The sequence below is a fragment of the Herpailurus yagouaroundi genome, unplaced genomic scaffold (genome assembly GCF_014898765.1).
Source record: "Herpailurus yagouaroundi ecotype Mexico unplaced genomic scaffold, PumYag 182, whole genome shotgun sequence".
Classification (NCBI taxonomy): Eukaryota; Metazoa; Chordata; class Mammalia; order Carnivora; family Felidae; genus Herpailurus; species Herpailurus yagouaroundi.
The window spans coordinates 9,517,453-9,537,666 of record NW_024412413.1 but is presented as its reverse complement, the minus strand read 5'-3'; the positions used below and the strand labels follow the sequence as shown (position 1 = coordinate 9,537,666).

At 58.4% G+C, this 20,214-nt stretch overlaps 1 protein-coding gene across 6 annotated transcripts in view; it reads right to left on the bottom strand.

The window, feature by feature from the left end:
• Window positions 1-4,929: 4,929 nt before the first annotated feature.
• The window catches only part of PDGFB (platelet derived growth factor subunit B), an 18,295-nt gene continuing 3,010 nt past the window's right edge, over window positions 4,930-20,214 (bottom strand). Inside the window, exons 1-7 of one of the 6 annotated variants that reach the window (XM_040490793.1) lie at window positions 18,238-19,430; window positions 13,798-13,894; window positions 11,395-11,496; window positions 9,534-9,739; window positions 8,016-8,160; window positions 5,542-5,692; window positions 4,930-5,021 (exon numbers count right to left, since the gene is read on the bottom strand). In XM_040490793.1, the coding sequence (XP_040346727.1) occupies window positions 5,568-5,692; window positions 8,016-8,160; window positions 9,534-9,739; window positions 11,395-11,496; window positions 13,798-13,894; window positions 18,238-18,513 (951 nt within the window). In that variant the 5' untranslated portion in view covers window positions 18,514-19,430 and the 3' untranslated portion in view covers window positions 4,930-5,021; window positions 5,542-5,567. Of the gene's footprint in view, window positions 5,022-5,048; window positions 5,165-5,541; window positions 5,693-8,015; window positions 8,161-9,533; window positions 9,740-11,394; window positions 11,497-13,797; window positions 13,895-17,715; window positions 18,211-18,237; window positions 19,431-20,214 lie in introns of those variants that run through there. The other 5 variants (XM_040490794.1, XM_040490792.1, XM_040490795.1 and 2 more) reach the window with 5 other exon arrangements.

The following is a 20,214-nucleotide window of genomic DNA, read 5'->3' as shown; positions in this document are numbered from 1 at the left end:
GGGCAGGTGAGTGAGTGGATGGATGGACGGAAGGATGGATGGATAGAGAAGTACAGACACACAGAGAGATGATGGCTAGATGGACTTAGAAAATAGATTTGACATGACTTCTAATCCTCAAAGGTCTTCCAACAAGGAAGATGCAAAGCTAAGCATGGGGTTAGCTGGGAAATCGGAATATCTTATCTGCAGTTACTGACGTTGCCAGAATCCGCAACTTTCCACCCACAACCCAGTGTGTGATAAGGATCAGCCAGGCAAGCCGTGACTTGGGGCAGACACGCTTGATCGCCCCAACCACAGACCTTTATGTTCATTTGTTCAACAGGCATTTATTGAGCGCCTAGGTAGCAGGCCATATCCTAGGCTCTGGGTCTAGAGTGGTGAACGAAATACCTCCATGTGGAGACTCCAGGGAGGGGAGGGGACAAGGAAAGACGGACATGTCGAGTGAGCCAGCCAGCTGAGGATAATCACTATGAAGATAAACGAAGCAGGGTAAGAAAGAGGGGCTTGGGGGGCCGGGGGCGGCTCTTTCAGAAAGGCTAACACCTGCACGCGGGCCCAGATCTGGAAGGAACGGGGCTCCGCCAGCATCACAGTAACTACGCGGCTGAATCGGGACTACAACCCAGGCGACGCACAGGGGTTGGGGTTCTGGGGCTCCTGATCCGACGCTACGAGATGCTGGAAACACACCAGCTACGGTGTTGGCAGAGGAAGGCGTTGTTGGGATCCAGCCAGCCGGGAGCTGCTGTGTGTCACAGGTATTTTACTTCGTACGCTGCCAGCGTTCACGATTTTGTGATTTTATGGAGGCAGCGAACGCTAAGCCTCTAAAGAGGGCTCCAGTTCTGCTCTGGTTGAGGGAGGCGGGCTGCTGGCAGGGACAGAGAGGGCTCCTTAGAGGAAGCGAGATCTGAGCTGGCCTCAAAGGGAGGAGAAGCGTTCACAAGGTGAGGCTGAATGCCGGATGCCCAGACCAGCCTGGTGGCCACATCTCCTCTGTCCCAGAAAGAAGGGGGCTGTGTATCAGGATCAGGTTCAATTACAAAGGACAGAAAACCTAAGATAAGAGTAGATCAAACAGAGGGGAGCCTGGGTGGCTCAGCCAGTTCAGCGTCTGACTTCAGCTCAGGTCATGATCTCGCAGTTCATGAGTTCAAGCCCCGCATGGGGCTCTGTGCTGACAATTCAGGGCCTGGAGCCTGGTTCCGATTCTGCGTCTCCCTCTCTCTGTCCTTCCCCCGCTTGTACTCTGTCTCTCGCTCGGTCTCAAAAATAAATAAAAGCATTAAAAAAAAAAAAAAAAAGAGGTCAAACAGAAAGAAATGTTTTCCTATCTTATGTAAAAACTCCTGGGGTGCCTGGCTGGCTCAGTCAGTAGAGCAAGCAACTCTTGATCTCAGGGTCATGAGTTCAAGGCCCAGTGGGGCGTTGGGCACAGAGCTTACTTGGAAAAAAAAAAAAAAAAAAAGAATAAAAACTTCGTCGTCAGGTGGCAGGGACCAGACCCCTCTGTCTTCCTCCTCCAATCTCAGTATTTGGCTTGAATCTCATGGCTCAAGATGGCTGCTTGAGTACCGGGCATCACGACCGTATTACAGCCGACAGGGCAGAGGAAGGGATCAAGAAGGGAATGCCATCTCCTCAGCAGAGGGGTTTCTAGAAGAATGCCATCTAACTTGGCAGTTCTAAGACCCACAGAGGGCCCACCAGACCCCTGAAAGGCTCCCAGGCTGCTGCCTGCGGTGGCATCCGGGAAAGCGAGAGCTGCAGGCCAGATGTCGGCCAGAGCTGCGGGTCGCTTCCGAGGTGCCACATGCGCCGGGCCCTCCGGTGGCCCTGTTCCTTCCATCTCCTACTGGAGTCGCCCCCTCCTCCCGGCCAGAGCTTTCTCTGGTGCCCTGGGAACCCAGACCCCTGGGGGCTGGGGGGAGAGGGAGGGTCCTACAGAGTTGGGTAGGAGGTAGAGATTCCAGGTAAGCCCCCCTGACCAGCACCTCCCACCACCACAGATGGACCCCACTTTCTCAAGTGTAAGAGCAGGAGCCCCGGGAAGAATTTCAATCAAATTGCTATAAAAGCCCTTGCTAGAGACAGACACATGGCAGGGGCTCAAGAAGGCAAGAACATGAACGAATGAATGCATGAGTGAATGGAGTCGGTCAGTCAACCGATCACACAACCGTGGTGTCATTCAGCCTAACCTCTGCCGAGTTGTCACCCAGCTTTCACTTACATACTCCCAGTGACAGGGAGATCACTACTTTAAGCGCAAAATGGTTTTAGTTTTAGACTGTCCTGAGGGTAAGTCAGGTCCCCCACCTCCCGGGTTTCCCCATCAGCCCCAGTCTACCTAAATGTGGGACCCAGAGCACATTTAGAATCTTTTTTCTGGGATGGTACCCAAGTCTCCGTAGGCAAGGGAAGGCACAGAACCCCACAGCTGGACCTTGGAGACCACAAGTCTCCGGGTCATCTTCTTGCGTTTCAGATGAGGCTCTGACCAGAGAAGGGCTATGGCTCAACTAAGGCCACACAGCTGGCTAAGGGCTGAGCCCAGGTCAGACCCCAGATCCACCTCTCAGCTGTGTTCCTTCTGTGTGTTTTTGTTTTTTAATTAATTTTTTTTTCCTGGGGCGCCTGGGTGGCTCAGTCAGTTAAGCCTCCAACTTCGGCTCAGGTCGTGATCTCGCGCTTCGTGGGTTCGAGCCCCGCGTCGGGCTCTGTGCCGACAGCTGGGAGCCTGGAGCCTGCTTCGGATTCTGTGTCTCCCTCTCTCTCTGTCCCTCCCCGACTCATGCTCTGGCTCTCCGTCTCTCAAAAACAAATAAACATGAAAAAAGAAAGTTAAAATAAAAATAAATAAATAAATACTTTTTTTCCTCATGTTTATTTATTTTTGAAAGAGAGGGAGAGACAGAATGTGAGCAGGGGAAGGGCAGAGAGAGAGGGAGACACGGAATCCGAAGCAGGCTCCAGGCTCCGAGCCGTCGGCACAGAGCCCCGACGCGGGGTCCGAACTCGTGAGCCGTGAAATCGCGACCGGGGCTGAAGGCGGATGCTTAACCCGCTGAGTCACTCTGGAGCACCTCGGCTGTGTTCCTTCTGAATTAATTCCACGTCTCTTCCAGGACCTCCTCCGGCCTTCCCCACCCCCTCCCCACAGCCAACCCCAGCCTACGATGCAAAGGACCCGGTTCCCTTGCGCAGATGCTCACGCTGGAGAAAACCATCTCTCATCACTGCCAGCGACAGGCACAGGGCTGGGACCTGTGGTCCGCCTGTCAGGGGCTGCTGCAGGACCCAGACCTGCAGGGTGGGCCGAATGGGTCTTACCCACCCCCCAGACGGGGGCCTCCCTCAGAGCGGCAGACCCCCATGTGTATGCACCCGTGCGGGAGTGTGTGCGTGAGTGTGTGCGTGAGTGTGTGCGTGAGTGTGTGCCTGAACTTCCCAGAGCGAGAGGAACACAGAACAAGGTGTCCATAAATCCTGCCGATGCGGGAAGGGTTAACCGTCCCGCCCGATGCCAACAGACAGAACGCCGGTGGATTCATTCATTTGGTTTTGTTTGTGGTTATTTTTTTTTTTTTTACAACTTTAAATACGGAATATAAATAAATTTACATTTAAAAAATAAAAGGAAAGCCCCCAAAAATATAATCACCAACTTTACAAACTGAAGAGAGCAGATTTTGGAGGGGGTGGGGGGTAAGGGGGAAAGTGCAGGGGGGTGGAGGGGAGGGAGGTGGGAGCTCAGACCCCACCCCAGGGACCCCTGTTCTCCCCCACTCCCAGCCCATGAGCTGGTTTCCTGGGAGGAGCCACCACTCCTGGGGGGTCTACTCTGGGGGGTAGCGTGCCCGGGGAGAGCGAGGGCTGCCCCCTCCCTTGGAGATTCTCTCCTGGGTTTTTCACGCCCGCCTGGAAGGGGAAGTGCTTGAGCTGAGGACTCAGGAAAATAGAGGCCAGCTGGACAACGCGTGGCCTCCCCACCCAACGTGGGCTCACTCTCCTGTCCAACCACCCCAAGCCATTGGCTGGGCCGGGACACAGCCAGTCCACATGGAACCTTCATGTCGATTAGGAACAGGATCCCTTTCCTCAAGACATTTTAGCTCCATCTGCCAGAAAACTGTCCTAACAAATACACCAACGGGCCATGTTCTACGGCGTGAACAACGACCCCTGCACGCGGTGCCCTTGCACGGTGCACACCCTGCACGAACCTAGGCGGCAGTCTCGGCCGGGCTGGGATTCGAAGCGCAGGCCCCCTGCTGCCCTGACCCCTGGTCTTCGGCCTAATGGAGCAGTGAGTGGGGTTATTTACGGTCTCAGCACGGGGTCCAAGGAGTCCCTCGGTGGAGCAGACTGAAGGCCGGGACAAGAGGAAGACGCAGGGTGGAGGTAGAGAGATGAAACAGAGGAGGTGAAGGCAGGGGAGTGGAAGGAGGCAGTGAGCGCCCAGATCACCATCCATGGTGGCTCCAGAGCAAACTTCATCTCTAACCCATCTGACGGGGCACTTGGCTGCCGGGTACTCGGGCCACGCCCACCCAGAGGAGTCCACATCTTCGAAGATTTCATATATAGAAAACGAAAGGAAGCCACTATAAGCAGAGGTGACCGGGGAGAAAGAAGTGACTGGGCCTGGGCGCCGTGGGAGGATTTCTCTCCAGTCTACGGTCCAATGCGTGGTCTCAGCCACAGGAGGACGAGGCACCCTGGCCTGCCTGGGGGTGCTCCCTTCAGAGCGGGCCAGGGGTCCTGGGACCGGGCAGGCCATCCATGCCTAGAGGGCCTCAGGGCCACGTGCAGGGTTTCAGGCCAGTCCACGGCGCTCAGGTGTGACCCGGGCCAGGAGCCGGGGAAGGGAAGCTCCTCCGGTCCCCGAACGGCGATCCCATGGGTCTCTCTTACACGTCCATGCCACATTCTCGGGGTCAGCGGAGGAAGGTCCTTCGTGTCCTTCTCGAGCTCCCGGGCAAGGCGCTGGGGGCCAATGAGGGGACCCGCTGGTGGGTGGACAGGCGCGTGGGAGGGGGGGAAGCACCATTGGCCGTCCGAATCAGGCATCGAGACAGACGGACGAGGGGAACAATATTATCACTCCAAGGACCCCATGGGGGCGATACAGCAAATACCATATTAAATAACCCTGTAGGCCAAGCAGAGGGAGACAGGGGGTCAGAGACAGCCTGGGGGCTCCGGCCCATACTCACACGCCTCCCTTGCCAGGGGCAGGGCGCTGAGGCTGACCAGCCATCCCTGGTTTCCAGCAGCGCTCAGGGCCTGGGGGAGTTGAAGTTTGGACTTCCCGTCCTCTTAGGGCATGTAGGGACACAGCTGGGCTGGGGTCCCCAAAGACCCTCACCCACCTGCCCCATGAGAAAAGTCAGCCGAAGTTGGGCGGAGGGGATCCAGGCTTAGAGCTCAGACTTTTGTATGGGGAAACACCTCTCTGCAGCCCAAGCCCCAGGCCAGGGGAGAAGAAACCCCAGGGGCCTGGACCTCGGGTTCCCCGCCTGGCCTCACCTGCCCGCACGCTCTTGCAGATGCCCCTAGGCTCCGAGGGTCTCCTTCAGTGCCTTCTTGTCATGCGTGTGCTTGAACTTCTGGTGCTTCCCCTTGGGGGGCCGGCGGACTCGCACCGTCCGAATGGTCACCCGAGTCTGGGGTGTCCTGGCTGCTGGAGAGAAAGAAAGGGCTTGTCAGCAGGTGGACAGCCTCTGGAGGGAGCCATCTTAGCAGATGAGGAAACTGAGGCAGAGAGACCGGGATCTGAACGTAGGAGTCTGCCTCTGGACTCCATGCTTTCAACCACTGGCCTACGAATCACAGCGCTTGTGAGCCTGGGTCAAGGTTAGCACTTAGGTCTCTTCCTCCTGAGCCCTTAGGTCGACATCCCGGAAGCGAAAGCTTTCTCCGCCAAGCTCAAGGCCCGTTTCTTCCTGGGGGCCTTCCCCAGCGATCCCAGCTCTTTGGGGCCGACACCGACCTCCCACCTCACAGACACAGCCCGCCCTGAAGCGGTCAGCCCATCTCTGCAAACAGACAATGTAAGGATACAGGCAGGTGTCAGATGCCCCTTGGGGGAGGACATCTAGACGGGCCATTAAAGGGCCCAGAGTCTGGGCTCCAAGGATGGGGTCATCGGCACAGGACGCGGGGCTGGGCAAAGCCTGAACAAGTGTGAGGTCGTCACGCAGCTCGCGAGTGACAGAGGAGAGTCTCGAGCCCGGGGGGTGTGACACCGGCCACCACACGGGCCACACCACCACACCGTAGCCAAGCCGCGGACAGCTGCCAGCGGTGCAGTCGCGTGGGGCCAAGTTGCTGAAACTGACATGACAAGGCTTTAGGGTCATCTACAGATTAGTCAGCGGAACAGGCCTTCCAAAATCTGGTTTGGAAAGTCGCAGGAAGCTAAGGCACGTAAAAGAACCACACTCCAAACACGAAGAAGAATATGAAGTTTCCCGAATAGGAACCACGCTACGTCTTTTGGCGATTCCGTGTTACGCGATATTCCATGTTGTTCCGTGTTAATCGCAGCGATCATTTACAGCAGGTCAGTTTGAAGCTGGCAAATTATTAGTCTTCTCAGGGCGTCCGTGCCTTAGCTCGGCTCTCAGAACAGGACAAAGAGGCTAAGAGACAGCCCTGCCTTCAGGGGGCTTGTCAGATGTCTGTCCTCCAACAATTGTAAGTTACTGAAGATCAACACGTGATTTTTTTTTTTTTGAATGCTCATCTAATCCTATTAACTAAAAAATTCTTGATCCTTACTGCAAACGTGCGAGGAAGAAAAGGCAGCAGGACAGTCTAAGGAACCCAGAACTAGACAAGACCTGGGTTCTGGGCTAGACTTTGTCACTGTGCAACCTTCGTTACGTCCCTTACCCTCTCTGTGTTCCAGCAACCCCTTTAATAAGACTGAAAGACCGACTTAGAAGGTCATCTCTCTGGACTGTTCTGGCTCTCAAAGTTTTGAATTCTTTGACCAAAAGAAAATGATAAGGCAGGTAGGCACGAGCGACTGGTGTCAGAGTGAGAGAAAAGCCCAGAACAGAACGTGAGGATACCTTGATCCAGCTCTCCCCCTGCCCGGGACTGGCTGTGTGACCTTGGGCAAGACCTCAGCCTCTCTGAGCCTCAGGCACCTCTTCTGCAAAATGTGGACCAGGTATTTGGATCAGATCATTTTTTTTGGTCCTTTTCGACTCAAGTCAAACTACGCCCCTGAAATTGTGAATTCACGAAATCGAAAGAGAGGAACACAGCTCCGGTTCCAAACACCCATCAGATGCCTGAACCCCATCTGTCACTTCACTGCTGCAGGATGGCCCAGTCTCTACCCACACATCTTCAACAACAGAAACTCCCTACCGCACAAGGCATGCGATTCCATCTTGGCCCCCTGACTGATCAACAGCTTTTGACATACAGAGTTCAAACCCCTCTCCAGGGGCTTTTCCCCCACTGGTCCTGATCCCCACTGAGGGCCATAAGGAATTAGTTTGACTTCTCACCCCCAGGACAAGTTGTCAAGTATCTGAAGATGATGTGCACGGAATCTTCTCTTATGTGCTCGTTCGACAAAGTAAGGGGCTGTGGTAGCAGGACAGGGATGGGGGCTGCCCTGGACAAGGAAGTCAGGGTAGACCTCTAGGAGGAGGTGACTTCTGAGCTGAGACCCAAACGAAGAGGCTTGTGAAGAGTTGACAGAAGTGAGTTTCGGAGGGGAAGTGGCACGTGCAAAGGCCCCGAGGCGGAAACACATCTGGCCACGCAAAGAGGTCAGGTTGGCTGGGGTGGCATAAGTGAGGGGGAATGGTTGGCAACAAGGCTGGAAGGCCAACCGGGGGCTAACATCCTCACGTAAAGCTTCGGATGAATTTAAGCAGGGGTAGGCCTGCTCCAACTCCCCCCCGCAACCGGCAGCTGCCACAGGAGAAGCGAGCTGCCCAGCTGAGCCGTTCGGAGGCAGACCCCGGACCAGCGCTTACCTCGCTGCTCTTGGGAGCTCCCCGGGCTTCGGGTCACGGGTCGTGCAGCCACCACCGTCTCACACTTGCACGCCAGGTGGTCCTCCAGGGTCACCGTGGCCTTCTTAAAGACTGGCCTCTTCCGCACAATCTCGATTTTTCTCACCTGGAGGACAGAACCGTCGAAGTGCCTCTGGGAGACACTACGCGGGCAGGGGCCGAGGGAGCCCGCCTGCCTGCCCTTCCCTCCCCAGTGTCCCCCCGCGGGGATCTTTCCTCGAAAGCAGGGGGTGGAGAGAGGCAGGGCAGACACTCTGGCCCAAACAATAGCAGGACCTTGCCCTCTACCCTTCTTGTAGCTTTTCCATCAAAACAAGCCCTCCCGACCCGGCCTCCAGCTTTGGCTGCAGCCCCCTTGGAGCTCCCAGAGAGGGAGAAAGGCATTTCCGGGTTGAGCGTAGGGCCTGCGGTGTCCCCATTCCCGGAGCGCCAGCCAAGGTCAGGGGCTATGGCAGAGGCGGGAGATGGTTGTCTGGAAGGAAGTAGGGGGGAGGCTTTATCCAGGAGGGAGGCGGGCAGGGGGAGGTCAGCTGTCAGGTGTCCATCCATAGAGCTGGAAGCAGTGGGGACAGGAGATACCGTGACAGTGGGTGGTGCGGTAGAGAGTGACACTTGTGATCTCGGGCACGGGGCCCAGGCCTGGGATGGATGGTGGGCAGGGGGAAAGGCCACAGCTGACCTCAGGGAGGGGAGTATGGTGACGCAGGTGGAGCCTTTGGCAAGAGTGGGGCTCGCCAGCCGGTGCCGAGCCCTGGAGGTGCAGCTCAGCCCAGCCCGAGTCGGTGTGCAGGCGAGGCAGACCCGAAGGGCACAGAAACCTCTCCGCGTGAATCAGAAGACCACCGAGGCTTCTCTGGCCCTGCCTTGCCCAGCGTGAGACCCGGAGCTCCCCCGGGCAGCCTCTACTCTAGAATTTGCCTTGAGTCAGAGTGCACACCCGATCTTTCTAGAAAGGAGGCAGGGTTCAGCATTCTGACTCTGCTAGGGGCTGCCCCAGCTCTTGCAACGTCTGCTGCCCAGAGGGCCTCTGCCCCCCTGCTCGTGAAGGACACGGCAAGGAGCCTCAACAGGTCTGGAGGAAAACTGAGCAGCCCAGAACATTCTGAGTGCCCAACAAATGCTGGTAGACCTGTCTCTTCCGGGGACCTCTTGGGATTTCATCCTTGCAAAAGAGGCAACACCCTTCACTAAATGTCCCACGCCTGGCCCTGCCTGGGGGTCCGCCTGTGGCTTTTGGTTACAGCGGCCTGGGTGGCCTCGAGGACTCACAGGTGGCCTCAGAGCACCTGCCCAGAGAGCGGCCTGCAGGTGGCCCTCTCTGGATGGAGCCCGGGGGCCCGCCAGGAATGCCTCTCCGCCCCTACGGAGCGAGCGACGAGCCCCCGAGGGCAGCCCCCGCCCAGTGCCCGGGCCGGCGAGTGGGCTGGGCAGGGGTGGGGTGGGGGTAGGGTGGGAGTGGGGTGCGGGCCCCCCGCGCACCTGGACAAGCCGCAGCTGCACCTGGGTGGGACGGCACTGCACGTTGCGGTTGTTACAGCAGCCGGAGCAGCGCTGCACCTCCACGCAGGGCGGCCACACCAGGAAGTTGGCGTTGGTGCGGTCTATGAGACGCCGGGACACCTCGAACACCTCCGTGCGTGTCTTGCACTCGGCGATCATGGCTGGCTCGGCGACCGTCGGGGAACCTGAAGGGAGAGGGGGCCTCCGTCAGGAAGGTGGGCCTGCCCAGAGCCCCCACCCGGCGGCCAAGCCCAGCGGGGGCACTGCTGTCCCCCAGAGATGGCAGGCTAGGGGCGCCTGGGGGGCTCAGTCGGTTAGGGGTCCGACTTCGGCTCGGGTCACGAACTCACAGCTCATGAGTTCGAGCCCCGCGTCGGGCTCTGTGCTGACGGCTCAGAGCCTGGAGCCTGTTTCAGATGCTGTGCCTCCCTCTCTCTCTGCCCCTCCCCTGCTCACCCTCTGTCTCTCAAAAATAAAACATTAAGAAAATTAAAAAAAAAAAAAGGGGGGGGGTGGGCTGATCCCCACTTCCTTCAGCCCCAGGGACAGTTTTCGTGTCCTGGCTATGATCAGCCGTGGGACTTGGACAGGCTGCTGATGGGCCCTCAGCCTCAGTTTCCCCATGAGATCTACACCCCAAGAACCGCCTTAAGGATCCAGTGAGATCATTCAGAGAGTGCCGGCCTGTCGTAAATGTCGGCGTCCTTCCACCAGCCCTCGGTTTCATTCGGCTATTTCACAGGTTTATGGGCTTGCCTGACTCCTGGATCCTACTCACTTATTATTTTGTAACCGCTCTTATGTTGCCATTTGACACTGTAATCTATTCTTAAATCCTTGCTTCTTTCAACGCCTGTTCCCTCATCTACGTGTGACACGGGATGACAGAGCCTATACTGCACCTGCGGATCTAAGGGCTAACGTGAGTGGCCTAGAGCAAGCGTCCAGTCGACGCCGGGGCTCTGTCTTCGTTTTCATGTAGAGACGCTGCCCAAATTCACAGACGGAGGAGTGGAACTCAGGCCACCGACTCTTATCTGGAGGTCCCCGAGCCACTGTCTACAGTGTTGTGGGGACTTCAGGTGGGCAGAGAGGAGGAAGGGCTTAGAGCACGCACTGGCCTCCCCAGGGAAGGCTCCCACGGGACCCGGGCGGGTCCCAAGCTTTGCCTGCTGACCCAGGAGGCAGCCCTAAGCCACGGAAGGGACACGCAGCCCGCCAGGATGGCACCGGGTCCACATGAGAAGAGCAGCTGGGGTCCCAGCCCTAGTTGTTGCTAGCTGTGCGACTTTGGCCACGTCTACCCCTCTCTGGGCCGCAGTTTCCAACTTGACAAGATGGGGTTAATGATATCTATCTCTTGGGTTGAAGAAATATCTCTCAGGTTGAAGAAATGCGTGTAAAACCACTATATTGGGGCACCTGGGTGGCTCAGTCGGTTAAGCGTCCGACTTCGACCAGGTCACGATCTCGCGGTCCGTGAGTTCGAGCCCCACGTCGGGCTCTGGGCTGATGGCTCAGAGCCTGGAGCCTGTTTCCGATTCTGTGTCTCCCTCTCTCTCTGCCCCTCCCCCGTTCATGCTCTGTCTCTCTCTGGCTCAAAAATAAATAAAAAACATTAAAAAAAAAACACAACACTATATTTAGGAAACCGTGTGTGTTGGGGGACGGGGCGTGAGGACTCAACTCCTCGATACAGTGTCCTGAAGGACAGTTGTACTCTCTTACAGTTTAAGTCAGTCCTAAGTGCCGGACGAACGGGCGGCCCAGAGCCGTGGGCGGGCCGCCGGCCCCAAGTCTCCTTCTCTGGCTCCCACTGTTGAGAAACCACCATTCTTACCTGCAGCCTCACCTAGGCTCCTTCTCCCTCGGGATAAGCTCTCCAGCTCGCGTCCAGAATGGGATCGAGTCGAATTCAGGTCCAACTCGGCTCTGTCTTCGTCTGCAAGGCAAGGCAAGGCACAGTCGGAATGCACCCTGATAAGCGCTGGCCGGTCCGTTGGTGGGGTGGGGGCTCCCCTGGGGGCTCCGGGGTAGGCAGGAAGGTGGCCCCTTACCCGTCACTGGTACCCAACTCGAGACAACAGACTCCCTTTCCAGCTCCCTGTAAACCCGAGGGTCCTGGCTCTGGAAAGGGGCTCTCCAGGAACCCCGGGGTGGCCGTGGGGCTCGGGAGGGGGGTGAGGCCCTGACTGCATCCCTGGCAGGCCTTCAGCCCCGCTCTGGGCTCTTCGGCCACATTTTTGGACAGAACCCATGTCAGTGGAGTTAAAAATAGCCCTTCCCTTTCGCTACTGTAAAAGAACCCTCCTCAGCCTCCAGGGCAGGGCAAGGACCCAGAGCTCGGAAGGCCAGTTTCCAATGCCCCTCCGCCCAGCGTTCCCATAGGAAGTGCTGAATGGAGAAATTCCCAGAATCCCCGGGGGGACCAGCTTGCCCTGGACACAGCCCCTCTGGAGCCCCGGACAATGGCCCAGCTGAGCGGGAGAGAGGGAGGAGGGAGAGGAGCAGGGGTGAGGGCTGAAGGCAGAGAGGGGTGGGGAGCCAGCCTGCTGGGATGGGGGTGCCCGTACCCCGTGCCCTTCCCAGCCTGGGTTTTGCTCCAGCTCCCAGTGTCTCGCTCACTGTGTTTGCCTCTCCCCTCTAACCTTTGGCCCCGGGTCCGCCCTACGGTCCGTTTATTCCTCAGGGGACAGTCTACAAACTACAGCCTGGGGCGCCCTCCTCTCGGTGTCATAGCTGCTCCCTCTCTCTCTCGAGGCAGCCAACACCACTGTGGGAGGTGAGGGCCAGACAGGAGGACTTTGAGCTCAACACCGAATCCTGGGCAGACCCCTCTAGCCCTCTGACGGCTGAAGAGTCAGCACAGAAACCGAGGGGTGTCAGGGACAAGCTCCCGCCCCCTTCACGCAGCCCCTGGTCGCTCCTGCTGTCTCCCCTTCCTCCCGGCCCGCCAACGCCAACGCCAAGGCTCGTGTGCCCTTCCGTGTGGGCTCCCGGGGGTTCCTGTCTGGAGGAGACCCTCCTACAAATCCTACAGCCGGTGCATTTCCATCCGGCCTGCTGCTCCCGCGCGTCAGCGCGTCTGTCTGTCTGTCCCTCTCGCTCCCTTCCTTTCTCCCTGCCATCTCTGGAATGTCCCTGGTGGAGAGGAGATGGGGGGAAAGATGTGCTTTGGGGCAAGGTTAAGTTGATTAGGAAAAAATAGCCACATGGTTGCCTCGAAACAGGCCCGCTATTGAAAACCTCCGTCTCCAATCCCGACCCCCACCCGGGGTGTGCAGGGGCTGAACGAGGGTGGGGGCCAAGGGCCTTGGAAAGAAACCGCAGAAAGGCTAAATTTGGAAGTTGCCCCATTGTGTTGGCCAGGGCTGGCCAGTCGGGCATGGGGTGGGGGATGTGGGAGACGTCGGGTGGGGGGCCGAGTGAACAATAGGTGGGCCCAGCTGGGGCCCCCTCCCGCCTGCCTCGCCAGCCCCCGGCACAGGCGGGTTTGAAAGGGCCCGGGAATGCTTTTGAGAGGGAGCCAGGGGCCCAACGGGGAGAGGAAACAAAGACAGGAAATGCTGTCCCCCGTAGATAGGAGTCTGGGCAAGGATTACAAAGTGACAAAGAGACAAAACCCTAGAGGGAAGGAGAGCTGGGGGTGCAGGGGGGTTGCTGACCGGGGCTCCAGGGAACAGGCCAGAGGTTAGAATAGAATGGAATTTGCTCTGAAGACAGCGTTTATAAATACATTCCTGACCCAGCCCGCCAGCCCGGCCACGTGTGTGCCACCAAGCACGTGCCCATTCGCTGAGGGCACTCTCGGGCGAGGGCAGGGTTGCCCGCTGGTCTGGGCCAGGTGTCCCCAGGAGACCTTACAGACCGGGCCCCCGGCCAGAGGGGCAGGGAGACGGCTCCTTCGGCACCACCCTTCCTGGCCGAGGCCACACCTGGATACACATTCGGCGTGTGCCCCAGGCACCTTCTCCCTGCCCCCCTCCTCCTGGCACCCGACCCTGTGCGCCAAGCCAAGGCAGAGCCACATGTGGGTGCTTCTCCCGCCACGCCCCACGTCCCGAGTACCAACCCATCCACCTACTCAGCCCTGCCCTGGACAGGTGTGGCCACGCCCTCCCTGGGCTGCCACAGGCCTCTAGTTACCTGGAAGTCAAGGAAGACAGGACGCCCCATGCCTTGCCCCTCGCGGCTCCCCAGGATTCAGTGGGGGCCCAGAGCACCGAACAAGGATTCAATTTACCTACGGAGTCTCCGTGTAGCAGGCGCTGGAGGTCATCAAAGGAGCGGATTGAGTGGTCACTCAGCATCTTGTAGAGTTCCTCAGGAATGGGGTCCCCCTGCCAGGGAGACACCATGGGGCCAAGTGAGCCAGGAGTGAGGGCTTTCCAGCCACGGCCCTCTTGCCCGCCACACACACACACACACACACACACGCACACGCACACGCACACGCACACGCACGCACCCTCCTATGGAAAACTCCCACAAGGCCTCTTGGCCCTGGGCAGGCAGACGGCCAGGATGGGGGCGCGGGCAGGGGGCGGATTCCAAGCCTGACACCCGGAAGCACAAAGGTCTAGGGGCCGGGACCTGCTGAAGCCTCTAAGAGCCAGGTCAGAAGCTCACCCCACACCCCCAGACACGAAGCCCAGCTTGCTCTTAGATCGGACCACGTACACATCTGTCTCCCGCATCACAACCCCTGGAGACTCTTTGCCTCCACACGTGACAGCCAATGACAGCCAGCATTTGTCGGACGAGATCTAATTTACCCCCATTTTACAGATGAGAAAACAGAGTCGTAGCAGCCAATCAGCAGCAGAACCTGCATTCAAACCCAAGGCTTTCTGACGGAGGGACCTGTACTCCAGCCTCCTGGGTCCGTGAGGTATTTCCAAATGCTTGCAGAGTTGGACAGTCTCAGGAGGCCACAGGTACTAATATCTCTATTTAGTCTCTTGCTCACAAGAGGAGAGGAGGGAATCCTCAGTTAGAGACGGGAAACCTGAAAGCTAACCCATGCCCCATGCCCAACCAAACCCTATTTTTAGAGCCCCTCTGGCCTGTTACCAAAAACACTTGAAACTTAATAAGTGCTTTAACAGGCCCCACTCGGAGCCGGGCTTCCTCCAGGGAAACCACAGGCCCCACAACAACACGAGAGCAGCCTGATAGGAAGGTCACGGCCACGTCCCTCATGGTCCACGAGGGGCTGAGGGAGACCTGAGGGGCTGGTGCGGCAGGACTTGAGAAGGAGTGCACAATCTGGACACCCAGTGCCTTGGGGCAAGGGAGGTATATGAATGAGACGCTGCTTTGTGTACAAACCCACACCCGTGGAGAAACACACACACACACACACACACACACACACACACACACGCGCGCGCACACACAGACACAGGAAGGCATGGTCTTGTAGAAGGAGCCCTGGAGGGGGCGCCGGCAGACTTGACTTACTGAGGTTCAACAACTCTGTGCCTCAGTTTCCCTGGATAAGGAAGCGGGAGCTTCTGCACTAGTCAGTTCTTGGAACGTTCCAAGGACTGGAGTCCTCACTGGCTTTGCACAGGCCAAGTCCCTGCCCGACAGGGGGGAGGAGGTCATCTACCCCATGGCCAGCCCCCGGGGGCTCTCCCCACAAGCTCCGTTAGGAGCTTTGTGATGGATCAGTTTCTGGCTTCCCCCAAAGCTCTGTTTCCTCAACAGTTAGCATGATGTCTGGGAACAGCTCGGCCAGGGGTTCTGCCATGCCCATCCAGCTCTGGCCACCCAAGTCGGCCTTGGAGCCACAAGACGCAGGGTGGAGTGTGGATATGACTGCTTCTAAAACGAATTCCTTGATGGGGCACCTGGCGGCTCAGTCCGTTGAGCTTCCGACTTCAGCTCAGGTCATGATCTCACGGTTCGTGGGTTAGAGCCCTGAGTCAGGTTCTGTGCTGACAGCTCAGAGCCTGGAGGCTGCTTCCAATTCCGTGTCTCCCTCTCTCTCCGCCCCTCCCCCGCTCACGATCTGCCTCTCTCTCTCTCAAAAATGAATACATGTTAAAAGAAGATTTTTAAAATGAATTCCTTGAAACCCCTGAGCTCAGCTTTTTCATGTGAGTGTGGCACTTATAATCCTGCCTGGCGTCTAGGGCTGTTGGGAGGTTCAAAGAGAAGAAAGGTTGGGGGCCTCGAGTAAGCTTGGCCGGGAGCTGGGGTCTTTCCTTCAGGGTCCGCGACTATGAAGCTGGGGCTGCATAAATGAGGGGGGAAAGGGACATCTTACGTGCCTTCCCTACCTCCGCCACGCTCTGCCTCCTCCGACTCCCAGAGAGAGACCCTGGGTGTCTCCAAATGTGGACACAGCGCCCTCCCCACAGTACGGAAGGCAGGTGGCCGGTCCCCACTTAAGAGGGAGGCAGACTACGTCCCCTGAGGGGATTATCAAATGCAGAGAGCTAGATGCTACCCTTGTACCCTACTAACTGCCCCATGACCTCAGGCTGGTCACTGCCCCTCTCTGGTCCTGGCTCTCGTCTGTGAACCAAGGGGTTGAAGACATTTGACTCCGTCCTAATTCTGCCTGGGGTGGCAGGAGAAGCAGCAGAGGAAAGCTGAGGGTGGGGGTGCCCAGCCAGGTCTCCAAGCTGTCTGTGCAGTAACGATGCAATTAACCTCCCAGGAGGGGGGCCCAAGCACCCCAAGTGCCATGCCGCATTCCTGCCAAGAACTCCTTGTCCACTGGAGACCATGCACGAAGGACTCTCTCCTTCTCCCTGGGGTTCTCTCCTGTATGATTCTCCCACCTCCTCCCCCAGGAAGACCGCCTGGGATATTTGCCCCCACCCCCTAAGCAAACTGCCTCCTAAAGAAAGAGTCCACTTTATTCTAAGCAGAGAGGCCATCCCTGCACCTGTTTCCAGTAATCTGGCCACTAGATGCCCAGAACTCGCCAAGGGCCCCCTGGATTTGAGAATAATAACACAGCACTGAGCGGAAATGCTGTGCTAACCACCAATGCCAAGCGGCTGGCCCTGTTGTGATCCCCATCTTCCAGATGAGGAAGCTAAAGGCTTAGAGAAATGCAGTCAGGGGCTACAGGTCTATACGCAATAGCAGAGCCGCGCCCCTCCCTCCTCCAGCCCACCACGGAGGCTTCTGGCATCAGATGTCGCAGCGCAGCGGTTGGTTCTCAACCAGGGGCTAGAGGGTCCTCAGGAGACGCTGGCCATGGCTGAGGCACTTTCGGTGGTCACCCCTAGAGGGGCACCACTGGCCTCTGGCAGGTGGTGGCCAGGGATGTTGCTGAACATCCTACGACGCACAGGACGGCCTTCCGCAAGAAAGAATTATCTGGCCCGAGATGTCAACAACTCTGTAGTACAGGAAAGAGCAGGGACTTCAGCTGCCCAGGAGACCTGGCCTCTTGGCATTAAGCCTTTTAACAACCTGAAACCTGATAAAGCTTCTGTAGCTTTTAAATGGGGCTAAAATAAGACGCGACTGGTGTCACCGAGAGGCGGAGTCGCACCTAGCCCAGTAGCCAGCAAATAACGGGTACTTAATGAAATGTCGCTGTGGCCAATTCCGTCCTTCAGTGCGGCTCCTGTGAGGGCAGCAGCGAGCAGCCCACACACGCCCAGGGCCAGCAATGCAGGGCATTTTTGAGGATGACAATTGGTGGGTGGAGAGCCGCCCTGCCAGGGGCGAGGCGTATGGCTTCGCATTATCCCCTGTGCTGGGCCCACAGGAAATGGCCCCCAGGCCCCCACTGGCACTGCCTGGGGCCTCGTGAGCCGGCGGGTCCCTTCCGGGGGCCGGGGGTGGGGAAATTCAGCCTGTGGTCAGCTCCAGGATGAGACGCCCCGGGGGAGACTCGTAGGGGCACCTGCTTGGGGTCAGAGGCTCTGCTCGGCGGGGAAGGGCGAGCCACCGAGAGCCCCGTTTTCCTGGGCACAGGTTCTAAAAGCCTGTTTAGGCGGGCAGGGAGGGCAAACAGGCATGGCATACGGATGAGGCTGCCCAGATCCCAGGCCTGGGGTTCCTGACAGGGCAAGGGCGTGGTGAGAAGCCGCTGGGGCACAGCCAAGGCAAAGAGCCTCCTCCCCGCCCCACCCCACCCCCAACACCAGCTGCAGGAGGGCACGAGCTAGCGTGAGGCCAGGTGACTTACCTGCTCCCAACCAGGCTGGCAGATCAAAGGGGCTTGGACCCCACCCTCCCCCAGGGCCGCAGCTGCACACACAGAGACGCAGGCTGCGCTCCACTCCGCTGAGGGAGAGGACACTGGCACAGCCCAAGCAACCAGGGGCGTTGTCTGGGTCTGGCGCAGAGAGAAGCCGACAAGGCCTCGGAGCGCCCGCCTGCCTGACAGTCTCGGGCCTGATTTAGATTCCATGCCAAAGCCAAGCCCTTTGAAGAAGCCTTTTCTGGGCAGACCGCAGAAGCCATTTAGAACCAGACTTCCCCACCTAGCATTTCCCTTCTCTATTGCTCCTGGGACCCTCCCACCCCTCCTGAAGGTCAGCCCGGCCCCACACTGGAGCAGAAAAACTGTCACGGCTTCCAGAAGGGCCAGGGCAGCAATTACAACCCCTGGAGCCCGTGGCAGCCACTGCCTCTGGGGCAGGAATCTGCGATTTCCAGAGACGCTAGTTAATTCTGCTGCTCCTGGGGAACCCTGAACGAAACCAACCTTCGCGTGTTGGGGGGCGCCCGAAACCGAGGCCCAGCTCAAGATACACGGGATCTCTGCAGTCTGATTTTCCTTCTGTTTCTTCCTCTGGCCTATCCAATCTTGGCAGTCCAAGTCCCAAGAAGAGAAAAGAAAGACAAGCCTCTCTCTCAAGATTGGGGGGGGGGGGCGCTCCAATGAGGATGCCTGCGGGAGGGCAGAGTAGCCGGTGCTGCCCTGGGGGCCAGGACTCAATGAGGGCATGTTTATAAAGCACTTAGCAAGTGCTAAACACATGTCTGGCCCTTCTTCCTCACCGCTCCCCCACTCCCCCCCACCCACTGTCCTTCCCACAAATATTTATAGATTATCCACCTTGGACCAGGCACCGTTCCAGGAATGGGAGACAGTAGTGACTGAGACAAACCCTCTAGTGGAGTTTAGACTAGTGAGGAAAACAGATAATAACTGACTCAACCAGAAAATGAAATAGCTGTCCTAGAAAGGGCATGGGGGGGGGGGGAGGAGTGGGGGGGCAATGGGCAAGTGAGAGAAGACTGAGAAGGATCTAGGAAGCCCCCGGCAAACACGTCTTTACTACTCTCGCCACTCCCCGCATCAACCTCCCCCCCCATACAAGCACCCCATTCGAGGGTCTGCACCAGAGCCTGGAAATTCAGCTTGGTCCTAAACCCGCAGACGCTTCTAGGGCTGGGAGATGCCAGCAAGTCGGTCTCCGGGCACCTAAGGCCATTAGCAAACCAGGAAGGAGCTGGCCCCTTCCCTCCTTCCGGGCAGAAGGGTGCTAAGGCATCACATGACAGGGGAGGGAGCCTCCCGGAAGCCAGATCAGCTGATGGGAGATGGGACCTCCTAGGCCTCCGCAGACCCTTGGCCAGGCCCTGCATCAGAGCGCCCACCCCTCCTCCCCAGCTGCCCAGGCCTCTACCTGAGGCTCAGGCCCCGGACAAGGCCAGCCCCAAGGCCACCTCCACCAGCAAGCTCTCTCGGAGCCTCCCGTCCCCGACTGGCCCTCAAGTGGATGGGTTTTCCCTTTAGGGCTCCTCCCCCAGAGCCTCCTGAGGCCGACCGGGGCTCAGCAGGAACGTGCTTCGGAAACTGCAAAGCACCACACAATTGTGGGTTCCCGAGGGAGCGCGTGTCCCAGGACGCTGGGAGTCAAGTGAGGAGAAAGGCACCAGCTTCCGTGCCATAGGGTCCCCCCAAACACACTCACCCACGGAGTTGGGGAAAAGGAGGAGGAAGTGCCCAACGAAGCTGGAAATGGCGAGGGCAGGCCCCGGGAAAGCCTTATCCAGCTGTCACCGGGCTTCTCTAGAGCCCGCGGGGATCAGCAAAGACACAACAGCCAGGGGGAGCCCCCTCGGCGGCTCAGGGTCCTCCAGTCTTGGAGGTTCAAAGAAGGGCTTATTTGAAGAGAGAAATGTTCCAGACATCAGAGCGCCCCCCCCCCCCGTTGCGTCAACACCATTTTCTGCCACCTGGGGGGGGGGTTAAAAAAAAAAAAAATCCGCCGAGGGATAATGCTTGAGGGGCGTCAAGCTGACCCGAGCAGGCAAAAAACAGTGGGTGCTATGGAGCCAGGACCTGCTGGGAGGGTCCCTGTTTCCCCTCCCTGTTAGTGCCCAGCAAGGAAATGGGGTCACCACCGAGGTGATGAGGTTCCAGGGCCCACGGTAGGCCCACCTGTTGCACGGGGGGTGGGAACCTGCTGCTGGGCGTCTAGGGGCCTTGCGTGCCCGTGTGCGTGCGTGGGTGGGCGCGCACGTGTGTTCAGGCCGCGTGTTCGGGGGCCGTGCGTACGTGTGTGTGCGGTGCGCGCGCGTGTGCCCCGCGTGTGCACGGGCGTGGCGGCGGCGGCGGGCGCGCGACCCGGCCGCGGTAGTGCGTGCCCGTCGCTCTGCGCGCCCGCCCGCCCGCCGGAGCGCAGCATCGCCTCCGGCCAAGAGTGTGCATGCGTGGGGTGAGTGAGCGAGT